This window comes from Coregonus lavaretus (assembly GCF_964263955.1).
Source record: "Coregonus lavaretus genome assembly, contig: HAP1_SCAFFOLD_55, whole genome shotgun sequence".
NCBI lineage: Eukaryota > Metazoa > Chordata > Actinopteri > Salmoniformes > Salmonidae > Coregonus > Coregonus lavaretus.
Window position 1 is genome coordinate 3213036 of NW_028161934.1, and position 17511 is coordinate 3230546.

Sequence of the window (17511 nt, forward strand, 5' to 3'; positions counted from 1 at the left end):
CCCTTTTTGGTTCCAGGTCGAACTCTTTTGGGTTCCATGTAGAAGCCTTTGTGGAAAGGGAGTTCTACCTGGAACCAAAAAGGGTTATCCTCTGGGGACAGCCGAAGAACCCTCTTGGAACCTTCTTTTCCCAAAGAGTGTACAGTCATAGCTAGAATTTTCTAACTCCTTTGTAGATGGTGTTATGTGATTATGAAGTATGGATTTTAGAACCTATACTAAACATAGTATGCAACACCATAAAAGCTAGCGTGTGTCAGTCAGTCAATGTAGGCTACATCAATTTCATACTGCACTTCAAGATCTCTCTCTCTCCTTCCTTCTTCCCATCATTCCCTCTGTACATCTCCAAGTTACCAAGGTAACGGAGTGTCAACATTGAGTGCCATGCGTGTCGGTCGAGTGTCCCGTCAGTCAGACTGTGTGTGTATGTGTGTGTGGCATGCTATGTACTTTGGCTTTGTATTGTAATCCAGACATGTCTACTATTTCTCATAACAGACATGAAACCATAGGGCATATGCAGCCTCGGACGCACTCACAGTACACACACACAGCTGTAACACATATCCACACCTGTCATAGTGCAACTGGACCGTTTAAAACTGAGCTGCTTTCACTACTCTTTCTCTCTCTCTCTCTCCCTCTCTCTTTTCAATGACCTGCACTCTCTCTCTCTTTACATTCTCTCTCTGTACCACTCTCTTTAGAATTAGTTGAGTCTGTCCATCCATCTTTCTGTCTCAGCCTTGCCCTTGATAAACCCTCTATCCGTCCGTCCGTTTGTCCGTCGTCTCCTTATTTAACACAGACAGACTTACGTTACTGTTTCCATCTCTATTTCCGTCTCTCTGCCTCCCCTCCCTCTCCTTTCCCCCTCTCCTCCTCCCTCTCCTTTTCCCCCTCTCCTCCTCCCTCTCTTTTTCCCCCTCTCCTTTTCCCCCTCTCCTCCTTCCTCTCCTCCTCCCTCTCCTCCTCCTCCTCCCTCTCCGTAGCATGTCCATACTCTAGGAAAGTGCTGATGCGGGGTAATACAATAGAGGGGCAACAGAGAGAAGGAAGGGGGGAGAGAGGGAGGGAGGGAAACAGAGAGAACAGAACAGGAGGAACAGGGGGTCAATCAGTATGGAGAGAGAGAGAGAGAGAGAGAGAGAGAGAAAATGAGTGGGGGAGAGAGACAGACAGAGAAACAGAGAGAGATAGACAGACAGACAGACAGACAGGCGGCTGTGGCGTCGGTGGTCCAGGCTTTTGACCCCCTCTTTGTGTCATAGGTAGTATGCCTGGGATATTACACACACATACATACACACACACACACACACACACACACACCTTTGACAGTGGGCAGTCACAGAGAGATCTAGCTCTTCTGGCCTTGGTTGCCAGCAGCTGGGGAGAAAGACTGATACATGTAGTCTGAGGAAGAAGAGAAGGACGAAGCGAGGGATGAGGGGAAGAGATAGAGAGAAGAGAGGGGGGAGCCTTTTAAGGGGCCGGCAGGGTCCCTCTGACAAGACCGAGAGATGGAAGGAGAGATAAAGGAGAGAGGTAGAGAGGGATAGAGGGAGATATAAAGGAGAGAGGTAGAGAGGGATAGAGGGAGATGGAGGGAGATATAAAGGAGAGAGGTAGAGAGGGATAGAGGGAGATGGAGGGAGATATAAAGGAGAGAGGTGGAGAGGGATAGAGGGAGATATAAAGGAGAGAGGTAGAGAGGGATAGAGGGAGATATAAAGGAGAGAGGTAGAGAGGGATAGAGGGAGATATAAAGGAGTTGGTAGAGAAGGATAGAGGGAGATGGAGGGAGAGGGAGAGATAAACGAGAGAGGTAGAGAGGGATAGAGGGAGATATAAAGGAGAGAGGTAGAGAGGGATAGAGGGAGATATAAAGGAGTTGGTAGAGAAGGATAGAGGGAGATGGAGGGAGAGGGAGAGATAAACGAGAGAGGTAGAGAGGGATAGAGGGAGATATAAAGGAGAGAGGTAGAGAGGGATAGAGGGAGATATAAAGGAGAGAGGTAGAGAGGGATAGAGGGAGATATAAAGGAGAGGTAGAGAGGGATAGAGGGAGATGGAGGGAGATATAAAGGAGAGAGGTAGAGAAAGATAGAGGGAGATGGAGGGAGAGATAAAGGAGGAAGGTAGAGAGGGATAGAGGGAGATATAAAGGAGTTGGTAGAGAGGGATAGATGGAGATGGAGGGAGAGGGAGAGATAAAGGAGGCAGGTAGAGAGGGATAGATGGAGATGGAGGGAGAGATAAAGGAGGCAGGTAGAGAGGGATAGATGGAGATGGAGGGAGATATAAAGGAGGCAGGTAGAGAGGGATAGAGGGAGATATAAAGGAGAGAGGTAGAGAGGGATATATAAAGGAGAGAGGTGGAGAGGGATAGAGGGAGATATAAAGGAGAGAGGTAGAGAAGGATAGAGGGAGATATAAAGGAGAGAGGTGGAGAGGGATAGAGGGAGATGGAGGGAGAGATAAAGGAAAGAGGTAGAGAGGGATAGAGGGAGAAGGAGGGAGATATAAAGGAGGCAGGTAGAGAGGGATATAGGTAGAAGGAGGGAGAGATAAAGGAGAGAGGTAGAGAGGGATAGAGGGAGATATAAAGGAGAGAGGTAGAGAGGGATAGAGGGAGATGGAGGGAGAGATAATGGAGAGAGGTAGAGAGGGATAGGGGGAGATGGAGGGAGAGATAAAGGAGGCAGGTAGAGAGGGATAGAGGGAGATATAAAGGAGAGAGGTAGAGAGGGATAGAGGGAGATGGAGGGAGAGATAAAGGAGAGAGGTAGAGAGGGATAGAGGGAGATGGAGGGAGAGATAAAGGAGGCAGGTAGAGAGGGATAGAGGGAGATGGAGGGAGATTTAAAGGAGAGAGGTAGAGAGGGATAGAGGGAGATGGAGGGAGAGATAAAGGAGAGAGGTAGAGAGGGATAGAGGGAGATATAAAGGAGAGAGGTGGAGAGGGATAGAGGGAGATGGAGGGAGAGATAATGGAGAGAGGTAGAGAGGGATAGGGGGAGATGGAGGGAGAGATAAAGGAGGCAGGTAGAGAGGGATAGAGGGAGATATAAAGGAGAGAGGTAGAGAGGGATAGAGGGAGATGGAGGGAGAGATAAAGGAAAGAGGTAGAGAGGGATAGAGGGAGATGGAGGGAGAGATAAAGGAGGCAGGTAGAGAGGGATAGAGGGAGATGGAGGGAGATATAAAGGAGAGAGGTAGAGAGGGATAGAGGGAGATATAAAGGAGGCAGGTAGAGAGGGATAGAGGGAGATGGAGGGAGATTTAAAGGAGAGAGGTAGAGAGGGATAGAGGGAGAAGAAGAAGAAGAAGAAGAGCTGAGGGTAAAAGAGAGAAGGACGTGGAATGTACTGTGTAGACACTGGTACTTTCACATTACGTTATATTAGACTGTATATTCATGTATATATATATATATATATATATATATATATATATATATATAAATAATGTAAATAAACCATTCATATCAATGTGAGATTCCTTACTTCCAGCCAGGCAGAGAGGCTGTGGAAACAGGTTATCAGGCAGAGAGGCTGTAGAAACAGGTTATCAAGCAGACATTCAGAAACAGGTTATCAAGCAGACTGCAGAAACAGCCTACCAAGCAGACTGTAGAAACAGGCTACCAAGCAGACTGTAGAAACAGGCTACCAAGCAGACTGTAGAAACAGGCTACCAAGCAGACTGTAGAAACAGGCTACCAAACAGACTGTAGAAACAGGCTACCAAACAGACTGTAGAAACAGGCTACCAAGCAGACTGTAGAAACAGGTTACCAAGCAGACTGCAGAAACAGGCTACCAAACAGACTGTTTCTATATACCCACCAATGGCGGCCAACCTTTATGTATCCCCTATGAGGACGAGGTTCATAGAAGTAGCACTCTGGAATATGTCTCTCACCATAGTGTGTGTGTGTGTTGGCGCGTGCGTGAGTGTGTGTCTGCGTGCGCGCGTCTCACCATACGCTGCATCCTAAGGGACGGACACTTGAGCTGGTCTGGGTTGCTAGGAAGTTGTCATGAAGTGGAAGGGTCAAGTCAGGTCAGCTGTATTTTCTCTGATTACTTTTATGAGTTGATTTAGGAACTCTTAAGAAATACACTTACTCTTAAGAGATGTACTTGACCTCATTGAGACCTTGGAGTTAAGATAAGAAAGCCTTGCGTGATCATTTTGCTGATGTTGCAATTATGAGCAACAAAAGAGAGAGCGTTATGGAGAGAGAGAGAGAGAGAGAGAGAGAGAGAGAGAGAGAGAGAGAGAGAGAGACCGAGAGAGCGAGAGAGCGAGAGAGCGAGAGAGCGAGAGAGAGAGAGAGAGAGAGAGAACAGCAAAGAAGTGTTTTATTAATAGTAGTGGTTGATTCCTTAGTACTATTGAGAAAGCGATCTGAGCCTAGGGCCACACACACACACACACACAAGAAAGCATTCTGTCTCTTGGGCAGTGTTAGTACGTCATATCTTGATGCCCACTGTCCCTCTCCCATACGCTCCCAAAATAAATGTGTGTGTGTGTGCATGTGTGTGATATATAAGACTATTGTGGACCCCCCCTCGCTTACCCTATCTCAATCTCCAGCCCCTCTCTCTTTCCAGAATCTAGTCCCTCACTATCCAGGTAAGGTTGATCATTGAAAGTAGCCTAAGACATAGGTCTGGGTTGTGGTATTGGTTTTCATTAGTTCACCAGACTGGATGCATAATTATTAATGATAGGCTGGTTGGGGTCTGCAGTACCTGACATTCAAACTTGCAGAAAAAGTTTACATTGGTTTGTTTTAGTTTTTTGGTCATTTTGTGTTAGAAAATGATTGTTGTTTTGAGAAGTGTTGGATAAGGATATATATAGTATGCTGTGATTTCATACAGCGTATGTAGAGAATCCTGTGTAGTGATTATGTACTCTTGAATGGCTGGATGTTGGTAGAATTCCATTATAAAACCTGCAGCTATTCTAAGTCCAAATTCTGAGGGACCAGACAGAATGCTCAGAATATTTGTAATTCTTAGAATATTCCTAAAACAATGGTTCTAGTATTCTATGGTCTGCTTGGAGAGTTCAGTCTCCTGTCCACTCAGCCCAAATATGAATGAACGTGGTACTGTGTGTGTGTGCTTATGTACTTTAAACCAAGACATGTATGTCTGTCTCCAAGACTCATACAATCGTTATGGTATACGATGCCAAGGTTGAAATATTACCCAGTGCAATACATCATACTCACAGCCGGTCATATTTGAGCGTTGCATGACACAAATCTGAAGCCAGTCAAATTTAGGACTACAGCAGCATTTCAAAGGCCGTCACCCAACACGGTGATACATTCCTAATATTGGGATAAATATATCATTAAAAAGAGCCCTTTACACCATCTGAGAGAGAGAGAAGACATCTTGGTGTCCCCTAAAGACAACCAAGTCTGACTTCCAAGCACACAACACCGGCCCAATCCCAAATTGATATCTACATTTTTGATTCGAATGGTATAAGCAATGTGGTGACACTTCAACCTAGCCTAAAGTCAGAGGGCAAGATGTAGCTATTACCATATTGCTTACACCAGTGTAATCTATCTCAGATCTCCACAAATGCAGGACGTAGATCTTAGGGATCGATTTGGGATTGTTAGAATATATATATATACAGTACCAGTCAAAAGTGCATCAGATGACCTGGCCTCCACAATCACCTGACCTCAACCCAATTGAGATGGTTTATATATATATATATATATATATATATATATATATATATATATATATATATATATATATATATATAAACACACCTACTCATTCCAGGGTTTTTCTTTATATTTACTATTTTCTACATTGTAGAATAATAGTGAAGGCATCAAAACTATGAAATAACACATATGGAATCATGTAGTAACCAAAAAAGTGTTAAACAAATTCCTCATGAAGCTGGTTGAGAGAATGCCAAGAGTGTGCAAAGCTGTCATCAAGGCAAAGGGTGGCTACATTGAAGAATCTAAAATCTAAAATATATTCTGATTTGTTTAAAACATTTTTGGTTACTACATGTTACCATATGTGTTATTCTACAATGTAGAAAATTGTCAAAATAAAGAAAAACCCTTGAATGAGTAGGTGTGTCCAAACTTTTGACTGATACTGTATATATATTCTTAAGTGACATTTAACGATTGTAGTTAACTTTATCTAACATATTTGTTTCAGTTAGTTATATTGCTCCTTCTTGGTCAGGTCGTTATTGTAAAAGCTCATGTGTTCTCAATGACTTACAAAGGCATAAATAGAGTTATATGTCATAGAGTTATATATCACTTGAGGTGACATATTACCCTGCAGTATAACGCTAATATTGTCAAGACTAATTGTCAAGTCGTTTTACCTCGAGTGGGCTGCACTAACTGTCGACCCCTATATACATGCCAGAAGGTTTCGGTTTCTGTCAATCATATACTGTATGTATGTAGATGCCAAAAACAACTGGAAAGTTGTTTTACCTGTGATGAAGTGTCACTGTTAACATTCTAGAAGGGTTAGGTTGCTTTGAAACATATGTAGATGCCACTGTTAACCCTGTAGTGCTAGAAGGGTTAGGTTGCTGTCAAACATATGTACATGCCAAAGATCAACATAAACTTGTTTTACCTATGATGAAGTGTAAGATAAACTGTTAAGATTCTAGAAGGGTCAGGTTGCTGTCAAACATATGTAGATGCCACTGTTAACCCTTTACGTGCTGGAAGCTGTCAAACAGCTTGTTTTACCTCAGATAAAGTGTAACTGTTGATTCAATATACATACATAAGGGTTGGGTTACTGACTTGAAACACAAGTTGTTTTACTTCTGACACACCACACACACACACATACAAACACATGTATGCAGATTCCAAAGATGACTGAGGTTCATGTGCCACAACCCTTAGCACTTAGCCACAAGCATGACAACATGCTAACAGTGTGATGACAACATACCTAAAGGACACAGAAGCCACAAGAGACATGGAAAATATACAAGATTCAGGACACATGAAGAGATACTATGAGTAGGGTTACAATATTCTGGTAACTTTCCCAAAATTCCCAGGTTCTCCAGAAATCTCGTTTGGTGGAGTCCCAGATTTCCTGCTTATTGCCTCCTAAATGTAGAAGACAGGAGACATGGGAGATGTGAGAGATATGGGCCTTGGCTGTATCCTTGGCAGATGTCTTGGTCCATACTGTACTATATATAGAGATTGCTACAGAGTTAGATTTCAAAATATATTTGTTACCAAGGTAGAGAGAGCGAGACAGAGACAGAGAGCGGGGGAGAGAGAGGGGCGGGGGGGGGGGGGGGGGGGAGATGAATAGAGAGAGAGAGAGGTAGAGCATGAGTACAGCAAGTGAGACAGATATAATATTTCACATTTCTCTCTCTCTCTCTCTCCATTCCACATTTTATTAGTCACAGTCTCCTCATAGACATTTCTGCCTGGTGTGGATAGTGGACCTATCACCGGCGGAGTCTCTGAGACACTGCAAATGTCACAAACAAGTTTACCTCATCTGATCCTGTACACACACACACACACACACACACAGAGCAGCAAATACATGCACATTCACAGAAGCTCTGGCACTGACTTACGTACGCCTGCACACACACTCAACCATACACACACACAACCATACACAAACACACAACCATGCACACACACACAACCATACACACACACACACAGCCATACATACACACACACACACATACATGCGCATGCACACACGTGCGTACACACACACACAAAAAGTTTCCTTCTGGACAAACAGGTTTTTTTCACCACAAGCCGCTAAACACACCATGTCACTAGACTCTATCCACCACCATGTCACTAGACTCTATCCATCCCCATGTCACTAGACTCTATCCACCACCATGTCACTAGACTCTATCCACCACCATGTCACTAGACTCTATCCACCACCATGTCACTAGACTCTATCCACCACCATGTCACTAGACTCTATCCATCCCCATGTCACTAGACTCTATCCATCCCCATGTCACTAGACTCTATCCACCACCATGTCACTAGACTCTATCCACCGCCATGTCACTAGACACTATCCACCACCATGTCACTAGACTCTATCCACCACCATGTCACTAGACTCTATCCACCACTATATCACTAGACTCTATCCACCGCCATGTCACTAGACTCTATCCACCACCATGTCACTAGACTCTATCCACCACCATGTCACTAGACTCTATCCACCACCATGTCACTAGACTCTATCCACCATCATGTCACTAGACTCTATCCACCACCATGTCACTAGACTCTATCCACCATCATGTCACTAGACTCTATCCACCACCATGTCACTAGACTCTATCCACCACCATGTCACTACACTCTATCCACCCCCATGTCACTAGACTCTATCCACCACCATGTCACTAGACTCTATCCACCACCATGTCACTAGACTCTATCCACCACCATGTCACTAGACTCTATCCACCACCATGTCACTAGACTCTATCCACCCCCATGTCACTAGACTCTATCCACCACCATGTCACTAGACACTATCCACCGCCATGTCACCAGCCTAATCAGGCTGTATATCAGTAATATAGAGGCTTCCTCATCTCGTGGCCTCGTCTTTATTTAGAATGATTAGAAAGTACCTCTGACGGCTTCCACCATTTTGCTTTCAATGTCTTCTTGCATTTTTGCAGGTGAGTGGAAGGATGCCACTGGATACTATTGAGATGCACTCTCAGTTGCACTGAGTAGTTATTAAGTGATATCTGTCTGGCTCCTTAATGACATCTACTGAGCAATTTAAGGCACTGCAGGAATGATCTCACAAACACTTAAAAACTATGCACCCAGAACACTACAACTGCCATGATCAAATTGAGTTGAGTGGACTTATAAATGTTAGGTAATAGGACTCTGGCTCCATTTTGAGAGAGTGGTAGTCATATGCTTTCTTATAAGATTTGTCTTGGGAAAGTATCTTGTTGATTTTCATTGGACCTCTGTTCACAAACTTTATTCATGCTGCGTCTTATATTACCAAATATGGCCTTCGGTCAACTATCTCCCCTCCCCTCCTTTCCTCTCCTTTCCTCCCCTCTCCTCTCCTCTCCTCTCCTCTCCTCTCCTCTCCCCTCCTCTCTCCCTTCCCCTCCCTTCCCCTCCCCTCCCCTCCCCTCTCCTCTCCTCTCCTCTCCTCTCCTCTCCTCTCCTCTCCTCTCCTCTCCTCTCCCCTACTCTCTCATCCTCCCCTCCTCCCCTCCCCTCCCCTCCTCCCCTCCACTCCCCTCCCCTACTCTCTCATCCTCCCCTCCTCCCCTCCCCTCCCCTCTTTTCTCCTCCTTCTTTCTCCCCTCCCCTCTCCCCTCCTCTCCTCCTTTCTCCCCTCCCCTCTCTCCTCCTCTCCTCTCTCCCCTCCCCTCCTTTCTCCCCTCCTCTCCTTCTTTCTCCCCTCTCCTCCCTCCCCTCCTCTCTCCCCTCCCCTCCTTTCTCCCCTCCTCTCCTCCCCTCCCCTCCCCTCCTCTCCTTTCTCCCCTCCCCTTCTTTCTCCCCTCCCCTCCTCTCTCCCCTCCTCTCCTCCTCTCTCTCCTCCCCTCCCCTCCTCTTCTCCCCCTCCCCTCCTCTCCTCCCCTCCTTTCTCCCCCTCCCCTCCTCTCCTTTCTCCCCCTCCCCTCCCCTCCCCTCCTTTCTCCCTTCCCCTCCTCTCCTCTCTCCCCTCCTTTCTCCCCTACTCTGCTCTCTCCCCTCCTCTCCTCCCCTCCTTTCTCCCCTCCAGTCCTTTCTCCCCTCCTGTCCATTCTCCCCTCCTGTCCATTCTCCCCTCCTGTCCATTCTCCCCTCCCGTCCATTCTCCCCTCCCCTCCTTTCTCCCCTCCTCTGCTTTCTCCCCTCCTCTGCCAAGTTCATTTGGGTGTCCGTTGAGTGCCAGAATGATATAGAGCCCAGCTCATGGTCCCTGGCCAAATTCTGATGCTGTTCCTCTCCTCTCTTTTTCTTCCCTCTCCTGTCCCCTCTGCTATCCTCTCCTGTCTCCTCTCCTGTCCCCTCTCCTCTCCTCTCCTCTCCTCTACTGTCTCCTCTCCTGTCCCCTCTCGTCTCCTGTCTCCTCTCCTGTCCCCTCTCCTCACCTGTCCCCTCTCCTCTCCTCTCCCGTCCCCTCTCCTCTCCTCTCCTCTCCTCTCCTCTCCTCTCCTCTCCTCTCCTCTCCTGCCTCCTCTCCTCTCCTCTCCTCTCCTCTCCTCTCCTCTCCTCTCCTCTCCTCTCCTCTCAGTTGCACTGAGTAGTTATTAAGTGATATCTGTCTGGCTCCTTAATGACATCTACTGAGCAATTTAAGGCACTGCAGGAATGATCTCACAAACACTTAAAAACTGTGCACCCAGAACACTACAACTGCCATGATCAAATTGAGTTGAGTGGACTTATAAATGTTAGGCAATAGGACTCTGGCGTCATTTTGAGAGAGTGGTAGTCATATGCTTTCTTATAAGATTTGTCTTGGGAAAGTATCTTGTTGATTTTCATTGGACCTCTGTTCACAAACTTTATTCATGCTGCGTCTTATATTACCAAATATGGCCTTCGGTCAACTATCTCCCCTCCCCTCCTTTCCTCTCCTTTCCTCCCCTTTCCTCCCCTCTCCCCTCCTCTTTCCCTTCCCCTCTCCTCTCCTCTCCTCTCCTCTCCTCTCCTCTCCTCTCCTCTCCTCTCCTCTCCTCTCCTCTCCTCTCCTCTCCCCTCCCCTCCCCTCCCCTCCTCCTCCTTTCTCCCCTCCTCTCCTCCTTTCTCCCCTCCCCTCTCCCCTCCTCTCCTCCTTTCTCCCCTCCCCTCTCTCCTCCTCTCCTCTCTCCCCTCCCCTCCTTTCTCCCCTCCTCTCCTCCTTTCTCCCCTCTCCTCCCTCCCCTCCTCTCCCCTGCTTTCTCCCCTCCTCTCCTCCCCTCCCCTCCCCTCCTTTCTCCCCTCCTCTTCTTTCTCCCCTCCTCTCCTCTCTCCCCTCCTCTCCTCCTCTCTCTGCTCCCCTCCCCTCCTCTCCCCTCCTCTTCTCCCCCTCCCCTCCTCTCCTCCCCTCCTTTCTCCCCCTCCCCTCCTCTCCTTTCTCCCCCTCCCCTCCCCTCCCCTCCTCTCCTCCCCTCCCCTCCTTTCTCCCTTCCCCTCCTCTCCTCTCTCCCCTCCTTTCTCCCCTACTCTCCTCTCTCCCCTCCTTTCTCCCCTCCAGTCCTTTCTCCCCTCCTGTCCATTCTCCCCTCCCGTCCATTCTCCCCTCCCGTCCATTCTCCCCTCCCGTCCATTCTCCCCTCCTCTGCTTTCTCCCCTCCTCTGCCAAGTTCATTTGGGTGTCCGTTGAGTGCCAGAATGATATAGAGCCCAGCTCATGGTCCCTGGCCAAACTCTGATGCTGTTCCTCTCCTCTCTTTTTCTTCCCTCTCCTGTCCCCTCTGCTATCCTCTCCTGTCTCCTCTCCTGTCCCCTCTCCTCTCCTCTCCTCTCCTCTACTGTCTCCTCTCCTGTCCCCTCTCGTCTCCTGTCTCCTCTCCTGTCCCCTCTCCTCTCCTCTCCTCTCCTCTCCTCTCCTCTCCTCTCCTCTCCTCTCCTCTCCTCTCCTCTCCTCTCCTCTCCTCTCCTCTCCCATCCCCTCTCCCCTCTCCTCTCCTCTCCTCTCCTCTCCTCTCCTCTCCTCTCCTCTCCTCTCCTCTCCTCTCCTCTCCTCTCCTCTCCTCTCCTCTCCTCTCCTCTCCTCTCCTCTCCTCTCCTCTCCTCTCAGTTGCACTGAGTAGTTATTAAGTGATATCTGTCTGGCTCCTTAATGACATCTACTGAGCAATTTAAGGCACTGCAGGAATGATCTCACAAACACTTAAAAACTGTGCACCCAGAACACTACAACTGCCATGATCAAATTGAGTTGAGTGGACTTATAAATGTTAGGCAATAGGACTCTGGCGTCATTTTGAGAGAGTGGTAGTCATATGCTTTCTTATAAGATTTGTCTTGGGAAAGTATCTTGTTGATTTTCTTGATTTTCTTGTTGACCTCTGTTCACAAACTTTATTTATGCTGCGTCTTATATTACCAAATATGGCCTTCGGTCAACTTTCTACCCTCCCCTCCTTTCCACCCCTCCTCTCTCCCTTCTCTCCCCTCCTCTCCTCTCCTCTCCTCTCCTCTCCTCTCCTCTCCTCTCCTCTCCTCTCCTCTCCTCTCCTCCTATCTCCCTTCTCTCCCCTCCTCTCCTCTCCTCTCCTCTCTCCCCTCCTCTCCTCTCCTCTCCTTTCTCCCCTCCTCTCTCCCCTCCCCTCCCCTCCTCTCCTCTCCCCTCCTTTCCTCCCCTCCTTTCTCCCCTCTCTCCCCTCCTCTCCTCCCCTCCCCTCCTTTCCTCCCCTCCTTTCTCCTCCCCCCTCCTCCTCTCCCCTCCCCTCCTCTCCTCCTTTCTCCCCTCCCCTCCTCTCCTCCCCTCCTCTCCTCCTCTCTCCCCTCCCCTCTCCTCCTCTCTCCCCTCCCTTCCTCTCTCCCCTCCCCTCCTCTTCTCCCCCTCCCCTCCTCTCCTCCTTTCTCCCCCTCCCCTCCTTTCTCCCCCTCCCCTCCTCTCCTCCCCTCCTTTCTCCCTTCCCCTCCTCTCCTCTCTCCCCTCCTTTCTCCCCTCCTCTCCTCTCTCCCCTCCTCTCCTCCCCTCCTTTCACCCCTCCAGTCCTTTCTCCCCTCCCGTCCATTCTCCCCTCCCCTCCTTTCTCCCCTCCTCTGCTTTCTCCCCTCCTCTGCCAAGTTCATTTGGGTGTCCGTTGAGTGCCAGAATGATATAGAGCCCAGCTCATGGTCCCTGGCCAAACTCTGATGCTGTTCCTCTCCTCTCTTTTTCTTCCCTCTCCTGTCCCCTCTGCTATCCTCTCCTGTCTCCTCTCCTGTCCCCTCTCCTCTCCTGTCCCCTCTCGTCTCCTGTCTCCTCTCCTGTCCCCTCTCCTCTCCTCTCCCGCCCCGCCCCCTCTCCTCTCCTCTCCTCTCCTCTCCTCTCCTCTCCTCTCCTCTCCTCTCCTCTCCTCTCAGTTGCACTGAGTAGTTATTAAGTGATATCTGTCTGGCTCCTTAATGACATCTACTGAGCAATTTAAGGCACTGCAGGAATGATCTCACAAACACTTAAAAACTGTGCACCCAGAACACTACAACTGCCATGATCAAATTGAGTTGAGTGGACTTATAAATGTTAGGCAATAGGACTCTGGCTCCATTTTGAGAGTGGTAGTCATATGCTTTCTTATAAGATTTGTCTTGGGGAAGTATGTTGTTGATTTTCTTGATTTTCTTGTTGACCTCTGTTCACTTTCTACCCTCCCCTCCTTTCCTCCCCTCCTCTCCTCTCCTCTCCTTTCTCCCCTCCTCCTCTCCCCTCCTTTCTCCCCTCCTCCTCTCTCCCCTCCCCTCCTCTCTCCCCTCCCCTCCTCTCCTCTCCTCCCTCCCCTCCTCTCTCCCCTCCCCTCCTCTCCCCTCCTCCCTCCCCTCCTCCTCCTCCTCCCCTCCTCCTCCTCCTCTCTCCTCCCCTCCTCCTCCTCCTCTCTCCCCATCTCCCCTCCCCTCCTCTCTCCCCTCCCCTCCTCTCCTCTCTCCCCTCCTCTCTCCCCTCCCCTCCTCTCCTCCCCTCCTCTCCTCCTTTCTCCCCTCCCCTCCTTTCTCCCCTCCTCTCCTCTCCTCTCTCCCCTCCCCTCCTGTCCTTTCTCCCCTCCTGTCCTTTCTCCCCTCCCCTCCTTTCTCCCCTCCTCTGCTTTCTCCGCTCCTCCCCTCCTCTGCCAAGTTCATTTGGGTGTCCGTTGAGTGCCAAAATGATATAGAGCCCAGCTCATGGTCCCCTGCCAAACTCTGATGCTATTCCTCTCCTCTCTTTTTCTTCCCTCTCCTGTCCCCTCTCCTCTCCTCTCCTCTCCTCTCCTGTCCCCTCTCCTCTCGTCTCCTGTCTCCTCTCCTGTCCCCTCTCTCCTCTCCTCTCGTCTCCTCTCCTTTCCTCTCTTACTGCCTCTGTCCTTACTGTGTGTCTGCCAGACACTATTCATGGACTTTACATCACCACAGTCCAGAGACACTGGGCCTGTGCATCTCTGTCTGTTCTGTTCCTTAGCCAAGGTCTCACGGCTCAGGAGAATCTTGTAATTGACACTCAAAACTTTCTCCTCGCGCCTCAGTTACACTATCCCTATAATGTATTCATAAACCTCTCTCTCTCTCCCCCAGTTACCAAGATGGCCGCTTTGAAAGATTTTTTGAAAGCTGATGATATTCAGAAGGCCCTTGAGGCAGTCAAAGGTGAGCAGAAGGTTTCACTGTTGAAAACCAAACCAAATCTTTAGAAAATAATATAATATACAGTGGGGAAAAAAAGTATTTAGTCAGCCACCAATTGTGCAAGTTCTCCCACTTAAAAAGATGAGAGAGGCCTGTAATTTTCTTCATAGGTACACGTCAACTATGACAGACAAAATGAGGAAATAAAATCCAAAAAATCACATTGTAGGATTTTTAATGAATAAATTTGCAAATGATGGTGGAAAATAAGTATTTGGTCAATAACAAAAGTTTCTCAATACTTTGTTATATACCCTTTGTTGGCAATGACACAGGTCAAACGTTTTCTGTAAGTCTTCACAAGGTTTTCACACACTGTTGCTGGTATTTTGGCCCATTCCTCCATGCAGATCTCCTCTAGAGCAGTGATGTTTTGGGGCTGTCGCTGGGCAACACGGACTTTCAACTCCCTCCAAAGATTTTCTATGGGGTTGAGATCTGGAGACTGGCTAGGCCACTCCAGGACCTTGAAATGCTTCTTACGAAGCCACTCCTTCGTTGCCCGGGCGGTGTGTTTGGGATCATTGTCATGCTGAAAGACCCAGCCACGTTTCATCTTCAATGCCCTTGCTGATGGAAGGAGGTTTTCACTCAAAATCTCACGATACATGGCCCCATTCATTCTTTCCTTTACACGGATCAGTCGTCCTGGTCCCTTTGCAGTAAAAAAGCCCCAAAGCATGATGTTTCCACCCCCATGCTTCACAGTAGGTATGGTGTTCTTTGGATGCAACTCAGCATTCTTTGTCCTCCAAACACGATGAGTTGAGTTTTTAAAAGTTCTATTTTGGTTTCATCTGACCATATGACATTCTCCCAATCCTCTTCTGGATCATCCAAATGCACTCCAGCTAACTTCAGACGGGCCTGGACATGTACTGGCTTAAGCAGGGGGACACGTCTGGCACTGCAGGATTTGAGTCCCTGGCGGCGTAGTGTGTTACTGATGGTAGGCTTTGTTACTTTGGTCCCAGCTCTCTGCAGGTCATTCACTAGGTCCCCCTGGGTGGTTCTGGGATTTTTGCTCACCGTTCTTGTGATCATTTTGACCCCACGGGGTGAGCTCTTGCGTGGAGCCCCAGATCGAGGGAGATTATCAGTGGTCTTGTATGTCTTCCATTTCCTAATAATTGCTTCCACAGTTGATTTCTTCAAACCAAGCTGCTTACCTATTGCAGATTCAGTCTTCCCAGCCTGGTGCAGGTCTACAATTTTGTTTCTGGTGTCCTTTGACAGCTCTTTGGTCTTAGCCATAGTGGAGTTTGGAGTGTGACTGTTTGAGGTTGTGGACAGGTGTCTTTTATACTGATAACAAGTTCAAACAGGTGCCATTAATACAGGTAACGAGTGGAGGACAGAGGAGCCTCTTAAAGAAGAAGTTACAGGTCTGTGAGAGCCAGAAATCTTGCTTGTTTGTAGGTGACCAAATACTTATTTTCCACCATAATTTGCAAATAAATTCATTAAAAATCCTACAATGTGATTTTATGGATTTTTTTTTCTCAACTTGTCTGTCATAGTTGACGTGTACCTATGATGAAAATTACAGGCCTCTCTCATCTTTTTAAGTGGGAGAACTTGCACAATTGGTGGCTGACTAAATACTTTTCCCCCCACTGTATATCTCTCCCTTCTCTCCCGTCTCCTCCCTCCCTCCCTCCCCATCTCCTCCCTCCCTCCCTCTCCCCTTCTTTCCCCCCTGTCCGTGTGTGTGCGTGTGTGTGTGTGTGTACAGCGGAGGGTACCTTCGACCATAAGAAGTTCTTTGCTCTGGTGGGCCTGAAGGCCATGACTCCTGACAACGTCAAGAAGGTGTTCCAGGCTATTGATGCTGACCAGAGTGGATTTATTGAGGAGGAGGAGCTCAAGTAAGAGGAAGAGACACACAGACGGTGACACACACACACACTACAGACACACACACACACCACTACAGACACACAAACACTCACAAACAGACATATGCACACGCCAATTACAGACACAAAATGAGACACACACACACACACCAAAGACGCACATGGACAGGTGTGCACACACACATTCATCAGATGTGAATTTGTGGCTATTTTCCCATTTGCAAGATAGCATACCATTTAGAATGCATGCCCAATATAGGGTTGCAAAATTCCGGTAACTTCGCCAAAATGCAGAGGTGTTCCAGAAATACTGATTCGAAGATCCCTGACATCAGGAGAGAATAAGTGGAAAATCCGGGAATCGTCCAGACATGATTTCTGGAAAACCTAGAAATTGTGGGGAAAGTTACCAGAATTTCACAGTCCCAGGCAAAAAAATTATAATTTTCACGCTAAATCTCTGACCTCAGGTTCATACTGAAGGGTTTTTCTGAGGACGACAGTCACACACACACACACGCAGATCCTTAATCTTGACCCCTAACCTTTGACCCCTCTCTGACCTCAGGTTCGTACTGAAGGGTTTCGGTGAGGACGGCAGAGACACACACACACACACTACAGATGTCGCTCCTTAATCTTGACCCCTAACCTTCGACCCCTCTCTTACCTCAGGTTCGTGCTGAAGAGTTTCGCTGAGGATGGCAGAGACCTGACCGACGCCGAGACCAAAGCATTCCTTAACGCCGCCGACAAGGACGGAGACGGAAAGATCGGCATTGACGGTGAGAGAGATGATAGGATGATAACAGAATGAAGTCATGACGTCATTCCTAGATAATCTTCATCTTCTCTTCCTCTTCTTCTCTTTTCCAGAGTTTGAAGTCTTGGTCCATGAGGTGTAAAGAACAACCCTTGTCTCCCCCTTTCTCCTCCCCTGTGAATTCCTGTTTTAACTACAATCTACAACCTCTATGCCTCCCCCCATCACCCAGAAAAGCACCATCCGGGTGAAGTTTCTCCTCGGTACAGATCTAGGATCAGCTTCCCCTTCCCCAATCCCAACCTTATCTACTAGAGTGGGGAAAATGTAAACGGACCCAAGATCAGCGTCTAGGCTACTTCACCCTACACCGCACCATGCAGGCCCAGTCTCTCTCAGTGAAACAGTACAGGAGACATCCACCAGGGAGAGGTAGAGAGGGGACACCCCAACAAGCACTACTGTATTTATTTGTACGTTTTTCTACCTTACCAACATAC

The 17511-nt window shown here is 48.1% G+C and overlaps 1 protein-coding gene across 1 annotated transcript; it reads left to right on the plus strand.

Annotated features, from left to right (window-relative positions):
* Positions 1-4620: 4620 nt before the first annotated feature.
* On the plus strand, positions 4621-17153 carry LOC311119851 (parvalbumin alpha; the record flags this gene model as incomplete). Its single annotated transcript, XM_084194506.1, has 5 exons — positions 4621-4650; positions 14279-14350; positions 16125-16257; positions 16924-17033; positions 17125-17153. Exons 2-5 carry the CDS (start codon positions 14287-14289, stop codon positions 17151-17153), a joined length of 336 nt encoding a protein of 111 aa, XP_084050632.1. The 5' UTR covers positions 4621-4650; positions 14279-14286.
* Between the last annotated feature and the right edge of the window lie 358 nt (positions 17154-17511).